At 43.8% G+C, this 21,383-nt stretch overlaps 1 protein-coding gene across 5 annotated transcripts in view; it reads left to right on the plus strand.

Moving 5' to 3' along the window:
• Positions 1–21,383, plus strand: part of AFF1 (ALF transcription elongation factor 1) — a 182,109-nt gene that overhangs the window by 73,130 nt on the left and 87,596 nt on the right. For all 5 annotated transcript variants that reach the window (XM_060779266.2, XM_060779267.2, XM_060779271.2 and 2 more), the window contains 2 exons: positions 1,920–2,040; positions 4,195–5,103. In XM_060779266.2, coding sequence (XP_060635249.2) covers positions 1,920–2,040; positions 4,195–5,103 — 1,030 coding nt within the window. The remainder of the gene's footprint in view (positions 1–1,919; positions 2,041–4,194; positions 5,104–21,383) is intronic.

The following is a 21,383-nucleotide window of genomic DNA, read 5'->3' on the forward strand; positions in this document are numbered from 1 at the left end:
CAACCTGTGGGGCCCAAATGTTTTTTCCTTCAGCTCTCAGAAATCCTAACAGCTGGTAGACTGGCAGGGATTTCTGGGAGTTGTAGGCTAAAACACATGAGGATCCACAGGTTGAGAACCACCGTCCTAGATGCATCTGAGTTTTTTTGATCAGAGAGCGGTAGTCTTTCCTGGACAGGAACAGCCTCACCACAGTTATTCTTCCATTGGCATCTTCCTGATTAGGCTGTTAGGACCTGTTGGAGTTGAAGTTTAGAACACCTGGAGGGCCCAAGTTTCCCCATCCCTGGACTACAGCATACTGCAATATGCTCTATGCCAGGTTGCCCTTGATGACGCTGTTGAGAATTGTAGTCAAATGCATCTAGAGCACATGTCTCAAACTCATGGCTCACCAGCCAAATCTGGCCATGTCATTTTATGTGGCCCTACTGATGCTGGACTACAAGTTCTGTATTACTCAAAATTAGACTTCATGACTAGAGCTGATGAGAGATGTGATACAGTAACATCTGGGAGGCTGCAGTTTCTTGTGTTTAGTCAGGATAGTGGGGTTTCAGTTTAGATGCAAGGTTTGTGAATGTATGATTCCAGATTTTAAAATGTCTTTTAACCTTTCCCCAACTTCAGAGCCACAAGTGTTGTTGGATTACACTTCTCATTATCCCAGTCCATCTGATGCATGATCAAAAGGGATGGGAGTTGTCATTCAATTACAATTTTTTTATCGTGACTTGAGAAACTGCAAGTTGTTTCTTGTGTGAGAGAATTAGCTGTCTGCAGAGATGTTGCCCAGGGGACGCCTGGGTGTTACCATCCAGGCTTTTCTCATGTCCCCGCATGGGAAGCTGGAGCTGACAGATGGAAACTCACCCTGTCTTGCAGATTTGAACCGTCATTCAGCTGTCACAAGAATTTAACCCATTGCACCACCATGGCTCCTAATTACAAACTGAAGAGCACCGACCACTATGTTAAACAATTATAGTTGGACCTTTATCCACAGATTCTCTGTCCATGAATTCAACAGCTCTCTGAAGGCACCATAAGGCTGATGTGGCCCTCAATGAAAATGAGTTTGACACCCCTGATGTAGAGAGCACTTATTTGAGGAGGTTGGGAACTGGCATTGCCGTCCTTCTCCCTACCCTATGGCTATCAGAACCAAGAAAATTGTAGAGACTTCTTGTAAGCAATTTTTTTCCCAAGATCTATGTATTTTCTATAAAGGGGGAAGTGCCTCCACATCCCTTCTTTTCGCTTCTGGAAGCTCCAGAACAGCAGAGGAAGTTGTCTCTCCCTAATCTCTTGGATCCATCTGGTGACGGAAATGAAGAACATGATGGCGAGAGTAGATGAGCCACCAGTTCTGCATTTACAGTTACGTTGAGGATCTTGGGGAAAAAAAGGCTTGGTGGCATTTGTATTTATTTATTTAGTTTATTTAATGAGGCATTTGGTTTTTAATACATTGTAGCAGATGGAGCTTTCTATCACAGGTGCTGAATTTCTTTTAAATGTGCTTTTCAAAACAGATCTGGGGTTTAATTGTGTTTTAACTTTTGTATCAATATTTTCAGAGTTGCCAATGGCTATAAGCTGCCTCAAATTTTGTGGCAGGTAGATGGGAGGATACATTAAACACATACATACATACATACATACATACATACATACATACATTTTTTTCTGCTTCAAAAGTTTCTCTGTCTGCAAGTAGGTTAATTGCTTTATATGTGCCATTACTGCATGCCTCTAGGCACAAGTCTAGGTACGGTGTTTTGGGTCAAATTTCCTGTTTTCTTCCATTACTTTATTTTCCAGTTTTGAAAAGTGCGTATGTTGAAAAAGTGGAGATATATAGATATAAGAGACAGAGGTGCTAGACAGTAATTGTTTCCCACTCTTCTCTCCAACAGCTTGTACAATGAACAGAGGAATTTGCTCCGCATCCAAGCAAAAGAGAGAAGGAATCAGGAAGCTCACCAAGAAAGAGAGACGTTCCCCGCAGCCATTCCCCTCTTTGAAAAACCTTACAAGGTAACTGGCATATCCCATTGCATTGCAGTTTGAAGAGTGGTCCTTATACAATCAATTACCTTCTTTCTAGAGTTACAGCAAGACCCTTACTCTGTGCTGGATTTCCCTATCATTATATGTTCCTGCATGTTTCACACTGCATTTTTCATCACTGCTGAGCAGTAGCCATGATGGCTGGGGCTAATCGGAATTATTCCAAAGCATATGGAGAGCATCATCTTAGGGAAGAGTTCATATCTTGTGGAGGTAGAGCATTAAGCAATTGGGAGCAAGAAGTAAATCCTAGAAGACACATAGCACAATACTAGAGTATATTTTGCATGCAGAAGACCCTGAACTCAGTGCTCAGCATCCCCTGTTTAAATTATCTCCTGTAGCGAGGCTTAGCCAAATATCCATTCTAACTATTGCTGCTCCACAGTGGTACATGAGAAGTAGTTGCAAAAAAGGGATCTGCTCTTGCTTTCTAGCAGTGGAATCACTTTCATTTGACCATGTGAGCCTGACCATTTGTTGAGGTCTTGTATGGCAGCCTTGCTCTTCGTCCCACCATCCTCATAGTCATGTTTGATGGGAACATGGGGAGGGCTTCTCAGTGGGTGTTCCCAGGCTCTGGAACCCCTTCCCTGAGAAATTAGACTATGGCACCCTTCTCAGTATCATTCACAGGCAGATAAAGCTCTTTTTTATTCTGACATGCCTTTGAAAATTGATTTTGCAGCCCTTGTATAATGTGCTTTTTTTTTTTTTTTTTTTTTTTTTTGTCGTGTCAGGAGCGACTTGAGAAACTGAAAGTTGCTTCTGGTGTGAGAGAATTGTCCGTCTGCAAGGACGTTGCCCAGGGGACACCCGGATGATTTGATGTTTTTTATCATCCTTGTGGGAGACTTCTCTGATGTCCCCGCATGAGGAGCTGGAGCTGATAGATGGAGCTCATCCGCCTCTCCCCGGATTCGAACCTGTGACCTGTCGGTCTTCAGTCCTGCCGGCACAGGGGTTTAACCCACTGCGCCACTGGGGGCTCCAATTGGTCTGAAGACCGACAGGTCACAGGTTCAAATCCGGGGAGAGGCGGATGAGCTCCATCTATCAGCTCCAGCTATCTCACACCAGAAGCGACTATAATGTGCTGTTGTTGTTCTTATTGTTGTTAATTGGTTTTAATTGGTTTTGGATTTTATGGCAGTTTTAATTGCCTTTTAACTTCTGTATGCTGGTAATTTTAACTATATTGATTTCGATGGTAGTAAGCTGCCTTTAGTCTCACACTGGGAAAGGGGCAGGATATAAATAACTGATGCCCATGTCCATGAGTCCGATATCCACGATTTCATTTATCCACATCCAACTACTCTTCTTTTTAGGTTTTCCAGTGCAACACTATGTTATTCTTTCGCCAAATGTCCTTCATTTCATTAGGGTTTGCATGTCCTGCAAACTCTTGGAATATACCCCGCACATATCATACTGTAGTAATAGTCCTGATAATCTTTTATAATTCCCATTAAAATTCCCATTTGCTACTCATATTTAAGTTTATATGAACTTAAGATATCACCCTCCCTTATGGGTAGGCCAATAAATATAAATATTTGCTAGGTTCTTGTGGGGTTTTTCGGGCTATAGGGCCATGTTCTAGAGGCATTTCTCCTGACGTTTCGCCTGCATCTATGGCAAGCATCCTCACTACCTCTGAGGATGCTTGCCATAGATGCAGGTGAAACGTCAGGAGAAATGCCTCTAGAACATGGCCCTATAGCCCGAAAAAACCCACAAGAACCTAGTGATTCCGGCCATGAAAGCCTTCGACAATACACAAATATTTGCCTATGACCCCTGTTGTTTAATTTCCCTAAGCAGTTCAATCTTTCAAGGAGAAGGTAGCCTTCATGAACTATGGGAGGAAATTGAGTAATTTTCACCTCATTCCATTTCAGCTTTTCAAAAATATTTACTGCAAATTACAACAATTTGCAGTTTCCTAAAAAACTTAGTGGGTGTCTGTGTGGCTGTTAGATCAGTCTGTTCAATTAGTCAGATGGACCAGTAATATTATGGTCTTTTGATCATTTCTCTACTCATAATGTTTGCAAGGGCATCCTCTGTTTCATTGTTTCTAACCCTCTTGTTCTTTGCTGCTCTTTACCATTTCAGATACACAAAGCAGACGAGCTATCCAATCGAATTCAAAAAATGTTTGGCGATTATGAAGAGATGAAGGAGCTCATTGCTGCCAAGTCCCCGCAGAATTACATAGGGATCCCGGAGAGTGTCATGTCTCTGATCCCTCCGCACAAGCCAGACCGCCCGCTCTTCCCCGAAAAGACCACCAGCGTACTGCCCCCCTCATTCCAGAACAACAGCTATCACCACAAGCCCTTGGGGCCCCTTCCTTCCAGCGCTCCTCCAGCAGGAAACTCTGTGCACTACCAAAAAGCCCACTCAAGGACTGAACCAGCCTCACAAAGTGGGGGGATGCCCAGCCACCAGAGGCAAAGTCAACAGCTCAGCTGCAAGACTCAAGAAATCCCAAGTAGCAGGCGCCAGCAGAAGAACGAAAGATGCATGGATGAAGATATCACACGGGAGGTGCAAGCCTCCCTTTTGCATCTTTCCCCCCTGTTGTCCACGTTGTCTTCCCCTATTGCACCTTTGTCGCCTCTACATTCCGGCCAGCGTCTCAATTCCAGGCCTCAGAGTAGTAGCAGCAACAGCAGCAGCAAAAAACCTGGGCAGAAAAGCTCTCCTCCTCAAGAGCCGGTGGCTGGAACACGTGATAATGAAACCCAGGACAGCGTGAGTGCTGCTGTGACTGTTGCTGCCCAGCCTTCCTCCCAGACATTTCCCTCATCCTTGTCCTCCAAAACCAGTGCAATAATACAGCAGAAACCGACTGCCTACGTCCGGCCAATGGATGGTCAAGATCAGGCACCGGATGAGTCTCCAGAGCTGAAACCTCTTCCCAAGGAATACCACGAACCGTCCTATGGGAAGATAACCACTTTAAAAGCAAATGCCAAGACCAACTTACCCAAACTGAAAATACCTGCTGAACCAATTGAGGTTAGTGAAATGGCTTGCTTTGGTTATGCTTTTGTTATAGTGCCCCCCAAAATGTTGGTTTAAATGTTAAGATTTTCCTATTTTATTGAGGGCTTTTCATGAGAACGTGAAAGAAGGTGGATTGTTAATTAATGATCATCCAGTTTGAATATGCTGCATGAAAGCTGGCTTTTAGCAGAGTACTGCAGGCTGAGAATCAGTTGCTACCCAATGCAAGGGAAGGATAATCAACCTTCCTTTCAGAGTAAAAGGACATTGGGGCTTCATTTCTCCCACTCCTAGACCCACAGATTTCCCTGAGAGTTGCAATAGTGTGGGCTTCAAGTCCTTACAAGAAGCATCTTTTTACATCTGGAATTGGAACCATAAATCCCAACATTTTGGGTGAAAACGTTAACAGCTGTTCCCTTACCTAATAGTTAAAGGTCTAGGAAAATACACTACCTGCTGAATGATTTTAAAAAATGGGATAGAAAAAGAAGTTGATGGCAGAAGGGTCTGTGGCAGTAGGCATATTTTTTTCCTCCAGAATTTGAAAAGATCCAGTCACTCCTAGCAAGCACCAGTATAGATTTGTGTTTTATTTAATGGCTATTTCTTTATTGGGTTTTGTTTGTTTTGGTGTGCAATATTTGGCAGTTTTCTCTATGCTGTACAGAATCGATTATCTCAGAATATAATTGTATTGTCGAAGGCTTTCATGGCCAGAATCACTGGGTTGTTGTAGGTTTTTTCGGGCTATATGGCCATGGTCTAGAGGCATTCTCTCCTGACATTTCGCCTGCATCTATGGCAAGCATCCTCAAAGATAGTGAGGTCTGTTGGAACTAGGAAAAAGGGTTTATATATCTGGAATGATCAGGGTGAGACAAAGGACTCTTGTCTGCTGGAGCTAGGTGTGAATGTTTCAACTGACCACCTTGATTAGCATATAATGGCCTGACAGTACTTAGAGCAAACTTTTGTTGAGAGGTAATTAGATGTCCTTGTTTATTTCCTCTCTGTTGTTGTGCTGTTGTAATTTTAGAGGTTTTTTTTTAATACTGGTAGCCTAGCCAGATTTTGTTCATTTTCATGGTTTCCTCCTTTCTGTTGAAATTGTCCACATGCTTGTGGATTTCAATGGCTTCTCTGTGTAGTCTTAGCCATTATATTCTAATCAAGGTGGTCAGTTGAAACATTCACACCTAGCTCCAGCAGACAAGAGTCCTTTGTCTCACCCTGGTCATTCCACAGATATATAAACCCTTTTTCCTACTTCCAACAGACCTCACTACCCCTGAGGATGCTTGCCATAGATGCAGGCGAAACGTCAGGACAGAATGCCTCTAGAAAAAAACCTACAAAAACTGAGAATATCATGTCCATGAAAAAAACCTACAACAACTCAGAAAATCATGTCCATGAAAAAAAACCTACAACAACTCAGAATATCATGTCCATGAAGCTGTAGTTCTTCTGTATTGATTAATTCAAATTAATTAAGAGTGAACTGAACACACAGAATGGAAGTTTGGCATTGATAAATTTTGATCTAAACTCAGATATTTCCCTCCTTGCTTATTTGTAAGGCAAAGCTGTAATTGTAAAATAATTAAGCAAACAAAGCAGCAGGGCAAGGTACAAAATAGCAGCAAGAAAAACAAAAGGAAGAGCAAGATAAATACAATCTGCAGTAAGGCTCAAATGCTGCCAAAACAAAATCGTTTTCAGCGTGTGATGGAACTCCATCGGGAAGAGAGTAGATTCAGTCTGCAGCTAAAAAATTGCCTGGTTTTGCAGTCAAGGAATTAGACTAAGAATGATGTCAGTGCCTGGGAGGGGATATAAGGCCCGTTGGATCCCAAAACCATTGAGATTTCCCTCTCCGCTGTTCATGAAAGCCGGGGAGAAGAAAAAGAAGCACTTTTCCCCTCTAGTGATCTCCATTGACATCACATCTTTCGTCAAATGCTGATTGGCTCATTTAACTGTTCGAGGCTTGTGTGTCACCTGCAGCTGTGAATTAATTGTTGACGGCTTCTGCTCACGGCAGCCCTGACAAGTTAAGCCTCTCCATTTGAACAGAGGAGTCGGCTTTACTGTGGAGTCAATTAATCCACCATGGATGATTGCGCTATGACTCACTTTGCACTGAAACTAAACCTATACAAGTATTTCTGCTGTTGCAGATTGCCATTTTCAGCATCAAGTATTCAAGTGGCCAGGCAGTAAAACGGATCCATGTGAAATCCAGTTACAATGAAAAGCGTCGTTTGTGAAATATGGTATGCAGTTTGCTGCGTCTACTATTGTGTTCATGCAGCACTGCACAGCTGCATTCTCAAGTCATTCCATATTTAGAAGTAGATACTAGAGGTGTGCATTTTTGGTTAGTCCTCGTAATTGGGATCACATTTGTTAAATTTGTATTTATAAGGCAATATCTGATATGTGGGCATGGCCCGTGTGAAAAATTTAAGAATTGAAACTTATCCCATACTTTTTCATTTTAGTTTTGTAAATTTCGGAAGGCTCCCAAAGTCAGTTTCATATTCAGTGCAAGGAAGCAAAGCCAAGGGCTGCCTTAGTGCCTTGCCTTTCCTCTGTAAATTAATAGAGTCTTGCCATTAGGAGCAGGGAAAAGAGGTAGCAGTGTTTTCTGGGAATGGTACAGAATTCTGGGAAATGTAGTTTGGGAAGAGGGGAGCCCTATGCCAGAGAATTCAAAAGGTCCTGCCCTAAACTACATTTCCTGGAATTCTGTGCACTGCCCAGTGTCAGAGGGATTTGCCCCTCCTTAGCCAGGCAGAGTTCTAATAGATTATAAATGTCATTCCCTTATTGGTTCTATCATAAAAACAATTGAAGATTGGGAGCTGTTGATTTAAGCTACGGAAACACCCATCAAAGAATGATGACGTTTGAAATCCGCAACCTGAAATTTTTATACTTGACAGGAATGGAAAATTAGATTGAAAAGGGTGGGTATGGAGAATTGATCTATTTTGCTACATATGTCATAATGCTCTTTAGCACAGCAGAAGGGGTTTTCCTTACTTCTTTTCTTATTAAGGTGTGTGGTTTTTGGGTAGCACTCTCCCAGGTGAAAATCCCCTATGCCTGTTTGGGTTTGTCCACAATCATGTCCCAATCACTATTTCCATTTTTAAGAGAAGTTGAGTGCCCATAGGCATCAAATGAATCATAACAGAGTAGTAATTGAATTCTGTTTGGTGTGCTTGTATACTGTTGCTCATAACAAGGGCACAGCCATTCAGGGAAAGGCCAGACCTTCACAGAAGTCTGTGACCCCAACAACACTGACCACTTAATGCAGTGCGGAGCAAACTTAAAACTGTGGCAGTCAGACAACAAACTTCCACAAAAGCTCACAAAACAAAGCCCTGAATGCTCACCAGTACTCTGTGGTTTGCGTAATCCACATCCGGGCCTCATACTTTATCAATTTTTAATGTTTTGTGTACCTTGTTTATTGTATATGTTGTTTATTTTATTTCATTGTAATTTGTTGTTTGTGCTTGGCCTTATGTAAGCCGCCCCGAGTCCCCGTTGCGGAAGATGCTGGTGGGGTATAAATAAAGATTATTATTATTATTATTATTATTATTATTATTATTATTTGAAACGCAACAAGATGAGTCCACAGCAGACACTCTGCTGGCTGTTGAATTGGATCACACGTCGGACACTTCTCAAGTGTCTAGGACTGTGTGATGTATCGGCAAATAATGCGTGCAGATCCCAGTAAGGTGGCCTTCTGCAACTGGCAGATAGTAATTTTGTCAGCGCCGATTGTGTTTAAGTGCAGGCCAAGGTCTTTAGGCACTGCATCCAGAGTGCCGATCACCACTGGGACCACCTTTACTGGCTTGTGCCACAGTCTTTGCAGTTCGATGATGATGATGATGATGATGATGATTATTATTATTCTTGTGTAATCCTCTGCACAATGAAGCCACTTTCTTCAATATCAGTTTGAAATTGCATTAAATGACGACTATAGATGTGCCCTGTGTCAAGTGGAATAAGAGGGTGAAAAGTACTTCCGTAGAGGAGATCATGACAGCTTTATGACAGAGTGAAGTAAAAGGGAAGAATATTGAATAATGAGGCTTTTATTAAGCTTCCCCAACATGTTCCCACACACTTAGAATTGACTGTTTTTACAGTCAATTCAGCTTTTTACCAACTTTTTGGCTTATGTGCTTTTTGAATGACACATTTTGTAATTAATTTCCTGTTGTGATGGATGACAATCCAAAGCTGTGGCTGGAAGCTTCAGTGTAAGTGGCATTGATCGTGAACAGAACATATTGAATTTTGAATCAGAGTCATTTAAATGGTAAAATGCAGGAAGAAGGAAGACCAATTTAAACAGTGTTTTCCTATGTTATACATCCTATGTTCGTTGCCAGTATGCTGCCAGTATGTTGCCAAAAGGTTTTCACAACTGTGTTGGTTTTTTTGCAGCTATTTCTCTGTGGACTGAATATTTTGAGAAAATGCTTCAAATGTGGCATGGAGGAAATCTGGGGTGATATCAATCCTTTTAGAGAAAAAGACAAATAGAAATATTTAGTTTAAAAAAGGGTTGAGCAGCATACAGTCCCAATCCATGCTTGAATTTAGAGTCCTGGGTTTCAATTGCATTGCATCCATTGGATTGGTTCAGAGTGATGGGTGCAGCATTTTTTGAAAATAAAATATTTGTGGGTTGGTGTGAGTTTTCCGGGCTGTCTGGCCATGTTCCAGAAGCATTTTCTCCTGGCATTTCACCTGCATCTATGGCAGGCGTCCTCAGAGGTTGTGAGGTCTGTTGGAAACTAGGCAAGTGAGGTTTATATATCTGTGGAATGTCCAGGGTGGGAGAAAAAAACTCTTGGTCTGTTGGAGGCAAGTGTGAACGTTGCACCTGGCCAGCTTGATTAGTATTGAATAGCCTTGCCAGCTTCAAAGCCTGGCTGCTTCTTGCCTGGGGAAATCCTTTATTTGGAGGTGTTGGCTGACCCTGATTGTTTCCTGTCTGGAATTCCTCTGTTTTCTTAGTGTATTTCACAGATATATAAACCCAACTTGCCCAGTTTCCAACAGATTTCACAATCTCTGGGAATGCCTGCCACAGATGTGGGAGAAACATCAGGAGAGAATGGTTTTGGAACATGGTCATACAGCCCGGAAAACTCACAGTAAACCAGTGATTTGTATTATTTGTATTAGGTTTTTTCTACCATGGCCGTTATCTATCAATCAGGAGATCAATAACTTTGGAATTTCCATGTTTTGGACAGCAATTAATTGTTTCCAGAAATTTTGGGGAAGTCACTTTTTTGGACCCAAAACTCCAGTATCCTCCAGTCCAGCCATAGGTTTTGTTTTGTTTTTAAATCTGAATCGATAGCATATTTTAACAAAATTGAATCTGACATAATAAAGACTGATATGCTTAGCAGAGCACGGACTTATGTGTTACATAGAGTATATTAATTATGTTTACAATAGTAGATGTATCCGGCATTTGTTCCAGAATGTCCTCAATAATATGGATGAGATGTTCCCGTCAATTTGGGAGAACATGTCACCCTCTAGATCAGGGGTCCTCAAACTTTTTAAACAGAGGGCCAGGTCACAGGCCCTCAAACTATTGGAGGGCTGGATTATAATTTGAAAAAGAAAAAAACACGAATGAATTCCTATGCACACTGCACCTATCTTATTTGTAATGCAAAAGACACTTTAAAACAATACAATAATTAAAATGAAGAACAATTTAACAAATATAAACTTATTAGTATTTCAATGGGAAATGTGGGTCTACTTTTGGCTGATGAGATAGGATTGTTGTTGTTGTTGTTGTTGTTGTGTGGTTTCAAGTCGTTTCACACTTAGGTTGACCCTGAGCGAGGGCTAGGTAAATGACCTTGGAGGGCTGCATCTGGCCCCCGGGCCTTAGTTTGAGGACCCCTGCTCTAGATGTTGTTAGACTGCAACACCCATCATCCATAACCATTGTTTCCAATAATAAGGGATGGTGGGAAGTGTCGTCCAACAGTATCTGCAGGGGCACACATTCAAGTTTCTGTTGTAGTTGCCTTTAGGTTTGATAAACATAAGCCAGGTGCTTCCCTTGCTTTGAGTTTGCTTTTCAATACAAGTTGAAGCTTGCAACATTGTGATCTACTTAAGGCAATTGGGTGCACTAACTGGCAAGACTGGGGAAAACTAACCTGGAAATCATATCAGATGGTACAGTCACTCTTGGATAGTATATTAGCAAGTTGAATATGCCAGTCAGGTAAATTGTAGCAAACTGTGCATGCCATGAGGAATCCGATCTCTGCGGCCACATTGACATTTAAGCTGGTTCTGTGACACAGCAGAAATAGTGACTACTCTGAGATGTAGAAAGCAGTCCTTTTGAATAATAATGATTCCTTTAAATTGGGAACATCTTGCAACCCCAGGCATGAAAATGGAAAAAAAATCCTATTATTTTACTTGGCTTTTGTTTTTATTAAGCACAGTTTGATGCAGGCTAGAATTCCTAATAGGAAGCTGTTGGATCATTCCGTGCATTAGTGGAATTTGCACTGACATGAAAGGCCAGCAGGAACCAGCAGGAAAAGCTTGAGCAATACTCCAGAGCAGATGACGGGCAAATGTTTCCAAGGAGGCAGCAATGTGGTGAACAATAGAGATTGTGACAGTTGGGGGTGGCAGGGAACAGTGCTGCGCATGTCAATGAGCAAAGAACAATGACCTGAAGTGCAACAACCTTCAGTGAGATAAAGATTCAGTGATGCTGGTCTGCCTTTATCTTACTCTTTCCAAGTGTTGAGGTTGTTGCTGTTTTAAGTCTCTGTTTGAGCTGAACAAGAGATAATGTTTCTGTAGAGCAGGAGGAGAAAGGGAGACATTTGAAATAAGGATAATCTGAGAGATTTCAAACGCCCCTTTTCATATTTCAAGTAGTGCTTGGCATTTAGTGGGAAACGACTGATTTGTTCCTACTTAATCCTTACATGGAGAGTAAGGGCAAAAAGATTTGTAGTTTTCGGAGAGTTGTTTTCGTTTAATTTCCAAAAAACAGAAATGTGAAGAAAAAGATGAAAAGGTCAGTGAAACGGATTCGGAGAGGTGATATTTTCAGAAAGAGTTAAGTCCACAAAATACTTGAGACAGGGGGATCTGGTAGAAGAATCTCCTTGGTAGAAGAAGCCTCCTCCATTTTTTCTTGGAAAGTTATGTTTTCCTCCAGAAAAAGCCTTGGGAGCTCACTTTCCCAGTGGTACTAACATAGGGTGACCATTGAAAAGTTTCTCTTGGAACATCATGGGTGTTGAAGTTTTTCCCTCTCTGTGTCTCTCAGCCAATAAAAAGCCTACTGGTGTCCATGCTCTGATTGACTGGGAATGGACACAACCATTGACTACAGTTACCAGAATCCTCTCTTACAGTGTGTCGTAAAACTTAAAATAATTCTAAAAAATCATTAGAGTGGTAAAATGTTTTGAAACTTGGCAGGCCTGCAGTTGTAAATGGGGTCTACAACTGAGGTAGGTTTCATGCTGCTAGGACTTCAAATGGCTGAGGATTGAGCCTTTATTTATTTATTTATTTATTTATTTCTTGCACTTATTGACCGCCCCTCTCAGCCCGGGGGCGACTCGGGGCGGTGAACAACAACAAAGAGACAATGTACAGTGAGCCGTGACAGTACAAACCAGACAAATACAACATAACATATACTTATACTAAAAATCCGCTTCGTCAAAAATCCTGGGGTCATAGCCAATTTCGTAGTCCTAGTTCATTCCATTGTCATTCCATACACTCAGTTGAAGGCCTGCTCGAAGAGCCATGTTTTCAGGCCCCTGCGAAAGGCCATCAGGGAGGGCGCCTGTCTAACTTCAGCAGGGAGGGTGTTCCACAGCCGGGGGGCCACCACCGAGAAGGCCCGCTCCCTCGTCCCCGCCAGACGTGCCTGTGAGGCAGGCGGGACCGAGAGAAGGGCCTCCCCGGATGATCTCAAGGCCCTCGTGGGCTCGTAGGCCGAGATGCGGTCTGCAAGGTATTTTGGGCCGGAACCGTTTAGGGCTTTGTAGGATAACACCAGCACCTTAAATTGGGCCCGGTAGCAGATCGGCAGCCAGTGGAGCTGGGACAGCAGGGGCGTTGTATGCTCTCTGCGTCCAGCCCCTGTTAACAACATGGCTGCCGCGCGCTGGACTAGCTGGAGCTTCCGGACCGTCTTCAAGGGCAGCCCCACGTAGGGAGCGTTGCAGTAGTCGAGGCGGGATGTGACCAAAGCGTGTACCACCGTGGCCAAGTCAGACTTCCCAAGATACGGGCGCAGCTGGCGCACGAGCCTAAGCTGTGCAAATGCTCCCCTGGTCACCGCTGAAACCTGGGGCTCCAGGCTCAACGATGAGTCCAGGGTCACACCCAAGCTGCGAACCTGCGCCTTCAAGGGGAGTGCGACCCCGTCCAGCACAGGCTGTAACCCTATACCCTGTTCGGCCTTGCGACTGACCAGGAGTACCTCTGTCTTGTCTGGATTTAATTTCAGTTTGTTCGCCCTCATCCAGACCATTACAGCGGCCAGGCACCGGTTCAGGACTTCGACGGCCTCCTTAGTAGCAGGTGGGAAGGAGTGACAGAGTTGGACGTCATCTGCGTACAGGTGACACCGCACCCCGAAACTCCGGATGATCTCACCCAGCGGCTTCATGTAGATGTTAAACAGCAAGGGGGACAAGATGGAACCCTGAGGAACGCCACAAGTCAACGGCTGCGGCGTTGAACAGGAGTCCCCCAATAACACCTTCTGAGTACGACCCTCCAGAAATGACCGGAGCCACTGCAAAGCAGTGCCCCCGAGACCCATCTCTGCAAGGCGCCCCAGAAGAATACCGTGGTCGACGGTATCGAAGGCCGCTGAGAGGTCCAGGAGCACCAACAGGGACACACTCCCCCTGTCTAGCTCCCGACGGAGATCATCCACTAAGGCGACCAAGACCGTCTCGGTACCATGTCCCGGTCTGAAACCAGACTGTGCCGGATCCAGATAATCCGTGTCTCTCAAGAATACCTGGAGTTGTGAGGCCACCACGCTTTCCATGACTTTGCCCAAGAAGGGAAGATTGGAAACAGGCCGAAAGTTCTCCAATTTAGTGGGGTCAAGTGATGGTTTCTTCAACAGCGGCTTTATAACAGCCTGTTTTAGGCTCGCTGGAATCTTGCCTTCCCGAAGGGAGGCGTTAACCACCACCGTTACCCACTCGGCCAATCCCCCTCTGGCCTCCTTAAGAAGCCAGGATGGGCAGGGGTCTAGGATGGACGTGGTGGGTCTCATTCCTCCAAGTACCTTGTCCACATCCTCGGGTTTCACAAACTGAAAAGAATCCAACAAAATCTGACAAGCAGGTGCTTGTGTCACATCCACGGAGACTGCGTCTAATGTGGCGTCCAGCCCAGAACGGATCAAAGCGACTTTGTCTGCGAAAAACCGAGCAAATGCTTCACAGCGCGTTGTCGAGTTGTCAGGGCTCCCCCCGGTGGGGGGAGTTAAAAGGCCTCTGACAACCCGAAACAACTCCGCCGGACGGTTCTTTGCAGACGCAATAGTGGCCGCAAAGAAAATTTTCTTTGCGGCTTTTATTGCCGCGGCATATGCCCTCAGAAAGGACACAAACCGTGCTCGGTTTGACTCGCTTGGGTCCGATCGCCACACGCTCTCTAGAACCCTCTTCCTTCGCTTCATCGCTGCCAGCTCCTCGGTGAACCAAGGGGCTGGTTTAGCTCGGTTACTTGAGAGGGGACGTTCCGGAGCGATCATGTCAATAGCCCTGGTCATCTCCCCATTCCAGAGAGCGACCAAGGCCTCGACATTGTCACCTACCGCGGTGGCGGGAAAATCCCCAAGAGCCGTCAGGAATCCGTTCGGATCCATTAGCCTCCTGGGGCGGACCATCTTAATGGGTCCTCCACCCTTGCGGAGGTTAGGGGGCGCAGTGAGCCTAAATCTAATCAGGAAGTGGTCGGTCCACGGCAACGGAGAGATAGACAGCTCCTCCACACCGCCACCCTGCTCCCATCCCTGGCAGAAAACCAAGTCCAATGTGTGTCCAGCACAGTGGGTGGGGCCAGTTATTTGTTGGGACAGCCCCATGGTTGCCATGGCGGACATGAAGTCCTGAGCCGCACCTGTGAGGGTTGTCTCGGCGTGGATGTTGAAGTCCCCCAGCACAAGAAGCCGTTGGGACTCCACCGCCAGGCTCGAGACCACCCCCGCTAGCTCAGGTAGGGAGACTGTAGTGCAGCGAGGTGGACAGTACACTAGCAGAATCCCTATTCTGTCCCGGTTACCCACCCTCAGGTGGACGCATTCAAAATTTGTGGTCTGCGGGATGGGGCTCCTGGTCAGATGGATGGTATCTCTATAGACCACTGCGACCCCGCCTCCCCGTCCTCCGGCTCTTGGCTGGTGTTGCACGGAGAAACCTGGAGGACAAAGCTGGGAGAGATTTACGCCCCCCGCTTCATCCAACCAGGTCTCCGTGATGCACGCCAGGTCTGCCCGCTCCTCCAGGATTAGGTCCTGAATCCAAGTTGTTTTCCCGTTGACAGACCTGGCGTTCAACAACACCACCTTCAAGCCAGAGGGCCCGCTCACCTGGTTACACCAAATTCCCTTAGGAGACCTATTGGGAATAGTTAATTTGGAAAAGCGGTCCGAATCAGGCCGAATTCGAGGTCTCCTTCTCCCGCATCTCCTCCTTCCCACCACGACCTCTATGGGGGCCCCTCGGCTGGTGGAACACCTCCCCCCCTCCATGCCGCAGTTCTGAGCCATAAGAGTGCTTTCTCCTATGCTTGTTGTTGAATTTATTGGTTCTTGCCAGCCTTTAAAATTTCCCAATGGGCCGAATCTCTGCCAAATGAAACGGAAACACCCCTCCCCTTTTGGGTAACTTTCTGGTATATGAAATGCTGGGTCAGACAAAAATGGACCCAAAAATGGCATGCTTTTTGGCCCAAATGCACATGCTTAGTAAGGGCTCGTCCACACAACATGTTTATAGTGGTATTGTTCCATTATTACTGCTATGGTTCCATCTTACGGAATACTGAGATCCATAATTTACTGAGAGATGCTTAGATTTCTCAGGCAGAGCGCTCTAGTGCCACAACTACAATTTCCTGGATTTCATAGGACACCATCATCCCAGATAAAATTGAATCATAGTTCTACAATTGTGTATTATGGAACAGCTTTAAGAAACAGCATAACCCATATGGTTGAATTATCTCCATTTTTAAGTCTTTTCCTTAGCTTGTTATTTCTTCATTCTGCTAATGCGAGAAGCTCAGCTTTTTTCAAAAGTAAGAGTTTCTGAACATTGTCTGTTGCAGTTAAGAGGTTCAAGAGAGAAGGAACTTAGTCTTGCAGAGTATGAATGTTGGATGCATTTACAGAAAGTAACAGAATATTGGAACAAACATAAGAGAATGAAACCCACATGCAAGCAATTGTGGTGCATTGTGAACCCTTAGATGTCACTACGTTTTCTGGAAAATAGGAAAAAGAGTCCTATGTATAGATCGTGCATTTGGGAGTGGTGTTTGCACTTTAAAACTCTTTGCTGACTTCTTCTGAGAGCTTTTTTTGAAACAACAGTGTAGAAACTAATAATTGTTAGCATATCTGGCCTTCCTGTAAAACTAACCTCAGCCTGGCTCCTAATGGACAAGTCAGGCAGGATTGAGCCCAGAGAATTTGGCCAGTAGAAGTGCCAAATCATTTTGGCATCCAGAGCTTTCCTTAAGCAATGGCAAAATTTTGCCAATTTTCCCATTCTGCTCCATTAATTTCCTCTCCTCTGGTTTACGGAAGGATATTGCACAATACTATCCTGGTGCAGACTCAGATGTCCAGAGCTGGTACTCTAGCAAATACTGTGGAAATGAATGAGTTCTGGAAGTTACCATAGAGTCACCCTGGAGAACCTAGAAAATTTCTTAGAGTGATATCTTTCCTAATAATTTAAGACTCTGGGGTAACTTCTGGTGGGAGCAAACAAGAGAATTGCCAGGAAAACCAAGAAAATTCCTAAAGAGGACATTTTCTTCCAGATGCAAGTAAGTATTGGTCTTACAGGTAGTGGTATATAATACATAATAGCCATCACAACTGCTGGCTCCTGAGAGAATTGTAGCAAAACATTGACCATTGAAATGCAAAATTTTAGCAAAATTCAAAGGGCAATCAGGGCTTTAATACCACTTCCCAATCCACAAAGGCAATATTTTCAGTAACAAAAATGAGAGCATTGGCTGACTGGCTGAACACACTACAAGCAGTCCCCAAGTTACGAACATGATAGATTTTATAGGTTTGTTCTTCAGCTGAATTTGGATTTAAGTTGAAACAGGTACATTTTTAAGTGTAACTCCAACCACAGGGCCACACAAGTAGTGGTTTCCCCTTTACATTAAGTCTAGTTGTTTCCAATTCTGGGGGTTCATCTCAATTTCTAAGCCAAAGAGTTGGCATTGTCCGTAGACACCTCCAAGGTCAGGTGGCCGGCATGACTGCATGGACTGACTATAGATATATCTGTGCCCCTGTTCAGAAGATTCTGTTCCTATGGTAATTGGAGTTTGAAAAAGTTGGCTTGTTGGTCAAACAAGGGTAGGTGATAAAGCGTCAGTGGAGACACCTTTTCCCCATCATAACTCTTTCAAAAGTGAATTTCCCTTCCTGGGGGTAGATTTATCTCATTTCCTGTTTTTCAGCCTCGTTCTTAACTATGAGTCATTTGTAATTGGATGTTTGTAACTCGGGGAACTGCCTGTATACACTGCTATCTTTGGCTTTAGTTCTCAGGTCTGATTTTTAATCTCATAGCTTATAAAGTGGTGAGAAAGCCTCCCTTTGAAAAGCATATGCTTTTTGAAGTACTTTCCTAGTTCTTTGTACCTTGTCTTTGTTTTGAGAAATCTTTTTTAACAAATATTCTTGCAGAGGAGTATAGTGTGGTCTACTAGTTTGAGCATCGGACTAAAACTCTGGAGATACTAGAATCCCTACATGACCATGAAACCCACTGAGTGACCATGGTCAGTTCATACTTTTTCAGCCTCAGAAGAAGGCAAAAGCAAACTCCCTCTGAACAGTCATTAGCAAGAAAACCCCATAGTAAGTTCACCTTTTAGTTGGCAGGGTTCAAAATGATTTGAAGGTATACAACATTTTTAACCAAATTTGAGCAGGCCAATATTAAGTGCCTGTGATTATAGAGAGAAAAATACCATGAGAGCTGGTGTTACCTATAGGGCTTTCCATTGGGATGATTTAATGCTAGTTTTCAGAACTTTTCCCCTGTCTGTCTGCCTGTTAGGAGATGGTTCGCACAGAGAACAAGAACTGCTTGTACCAACCAGCCACAAGTTTGTACATTTCTGTGGCAGCTTAAAGACTAAACTATGTGCATTGGTAAGGTGCCACTGAACTCTCTGTGTAAACTTGGTGTGTGTATGTGACTCCAGCTCTTGAACATCTGGTGAGGAAAATGGTTCTGAACAAGATTTTAAATATGCCTTAAGGGACCTGTTTTTGCATGCGTTTAGTATTGTAACAGACATTGTCCTTAATTCAGCACAGACATAGCTTAAGCCTGTTGAAAGAATTAATGGTCTTAAGCATATTTTACTCTCAACTGGATTCAAGCCACTGTATTCTACCATATTAAATGTACAGCTCAGCAACATGGCTACTTTTGCTTTGTTGATAAATGCTAATTTGTGACATGGAATTGCCTAAATTGCGAAGCATCTTCTGAACATCATTACCTATCTAATACATGGTGTGTGAACTCCAGCACTGGTATATAAAAACAGCAGCAAAAACTTTGTTTGCATTCTTGCGTGTGCACAAATGCAAACATCTATGTTTATGTGCAAATTGAAAATAATTCCCTTTGAAAAAAATAGAGAGAGAACGGTTCTAATGGAAACTAATACAATTATAATACTAATATTAATGGATTTATTACAACCGGTCCCTTATGAAGTAGTGTATTACTTTTATGGAATAGTATTACAAAAATTGAGGAAGGCTGTAAAAATGTATCTTTGGAAACCCTACCAGACTCTTCAGGTTTGACATACATAAATGCCTAGAGAAAAACCCACTGCTTTGATGTATTTGCTTTTGTGTGTAATTCCCACTGGACTATGGGGATTGCATTTTTCCTCCTTGCTCTTCCTTCACAGCTAATGCTTCTTTTCCCCCTTGTTTCAAACTAGAAGTCTTAAAAGCAAAGCCAGCTATGAGAAGAGCGCAGATGAAACCTCTCCACCGGTGTATATTTTATTCTCTTTTGAACAACTCTCCCTACGGTCTTTTGCACAAGTCAAACCTGCCAAGGGGAAGGATGTTGCCAATTGCGAACGCACAAGGCGCAGTGGAGAGTGTTTTGCGTGGGGGCACACACCACGGCGCAGATTGCTTAGCAACCCTGTACTTGAGGGAGCGTTTTTTTAGGAGAGGAGCCAAGGGACTTGTGCCTGGGAGCGCTTGCTTGCTGCTGCCTTCGCATGGCTCAGTGTGAGGAAGGAGATTAAAAAGTTCTTTCCTGTCAGGGCTCCCTCTCCAGCCGCCCGCACAAAAGGCACTAACCTTATTGACACTGAGCACAGCTGACAAGGGAATGTATGAAAACAGGAAACCTCTCCTGCCATGTAGGGAGGCGGCAAGACATGTTCACGGAGGTAAGTTGCCCTGGTCCCTGCACAAATATGGTTTGGCTCAGAGGATTTTCTGAAAGGGAGTAGTAATTCGGGGATGGGCTGGGGAAAGTAAGGCAGGTTAGTTGAGAGGTCTACAGCCAGATGTTGAATTTCTGTGCTGTTGCCTATAAATAGCCATTGGACTTCTTCAGAGAATTGTATCGCTTAAGCAAACAGATCGAAAAGAAGTTACCTGGCTGGTAAACAAGGATGGGCTCAGAGGCTGAGCCATATTTCTCCTTCCTTCCTTTCCTTCATTTTCCAAGACTTTGACAGATAATTGACAAATTAAAGCGTATGCACTTTGCCAAACTCCACTGGCACCAAACTTCAGAAAGTACTATTTCTGCCAGGAAGACAAACTAGGTATAAAAACAAGTAAAATAAATAACGACAGCAACAACAAACTTTAATTTCTGGAGGAGAAATTTTAATGCTAAGTTTAACTTGGCAGCAAGATTCTTAGCTATTGAACATAACAATTTGAGAGCAGGAAAATCACAGCATAAGAGAAAGAAGAATTTGTTTAAAAAATGCCAGATGTGTACAATAGATATGTGATGTGCATACAAAGTAGTTGTGGTCCCTGAAATAATTTTATCTGGTGAGATGCAGATAATTAGTTTGAGTTTTCAGGTTACTATTTTAGGAGGAGATTTAAGAGTGAGCTATAATATTATACCACACAAGTCAGCACTGACGCTGAAATATAACACCATCTAAGCTCTGCGAGTGCAGCATTTTTCCAAATGAAGCAGAGAGTGTTTGAGGACCAGGACATCTGTAGGGAGACCAAGGTGCTTGTTATAAAGCTATTGTCCTCCCAACCCTACTATATGCCTGCGAAACGTGGATTGTCTACAGACATCACACTTAACTCTTTGAAAGATTCCCTCAGTGTTGTCTCTGAAAAATCCTGCAAATCTCTTGGAAAGACAGGCGGACAAATGTCAGCATGTTGGAAGAAGCAAAGGCCACCTGCATTTAAGCAATGCTCCTATGGCATAAACTCTGCTGGACTGGCCACACTGTCCGAATGCCTGATCACCATCTCCCAAAGCAGTTACTACACTCCCAATTGAAGAACTGGAAATGTAATCTTGGTGGACAGGAAAAGAGATTTAAAGATGGGCTTAAAGACAACCTTAAAACTCTGGCATAGACACTGAGAACTGGGAGGCCCTGGCTCTTGAGCACTCTAACTGGAGGTCAGCAGTGACCAGCAGTGCTGCAGAATTCGAAGAGGCATGAATGGAGGGCGAAAGGGAGAAATGTTCCAAGAGGAAGGTGCATCAAGCCAATCCTGACCAGGACCCCCTTCCACCTGGAAACCAATGTCCTCACTGCAGGAGAACATGCAGATTAAGAATAGGGCTCCACAGAAACATATGGACCCACTGCCAAGACACAAAACTTGGAGGACCACCATCCTCGGGCTACATGGGATCACCTAAGAAGGAAGAAGATTATTCTTTTTCAGAAAAATT

Source organism: Anolis sagrei, chromosome 5, assembly GCF_037176765.1.
Source record: "Anolis sagrei isolate rAnoSag1 chromosome 5, rAnoSag1.mat, whole genome shotgun sequence".
Taxonomy (NCBI): domain Eukaryota; kingdom Metazoa; phylum Chordata; class Lepidosauria; order Squamata; family Dactyloidae; genus Anolis; species Anolis sagrei.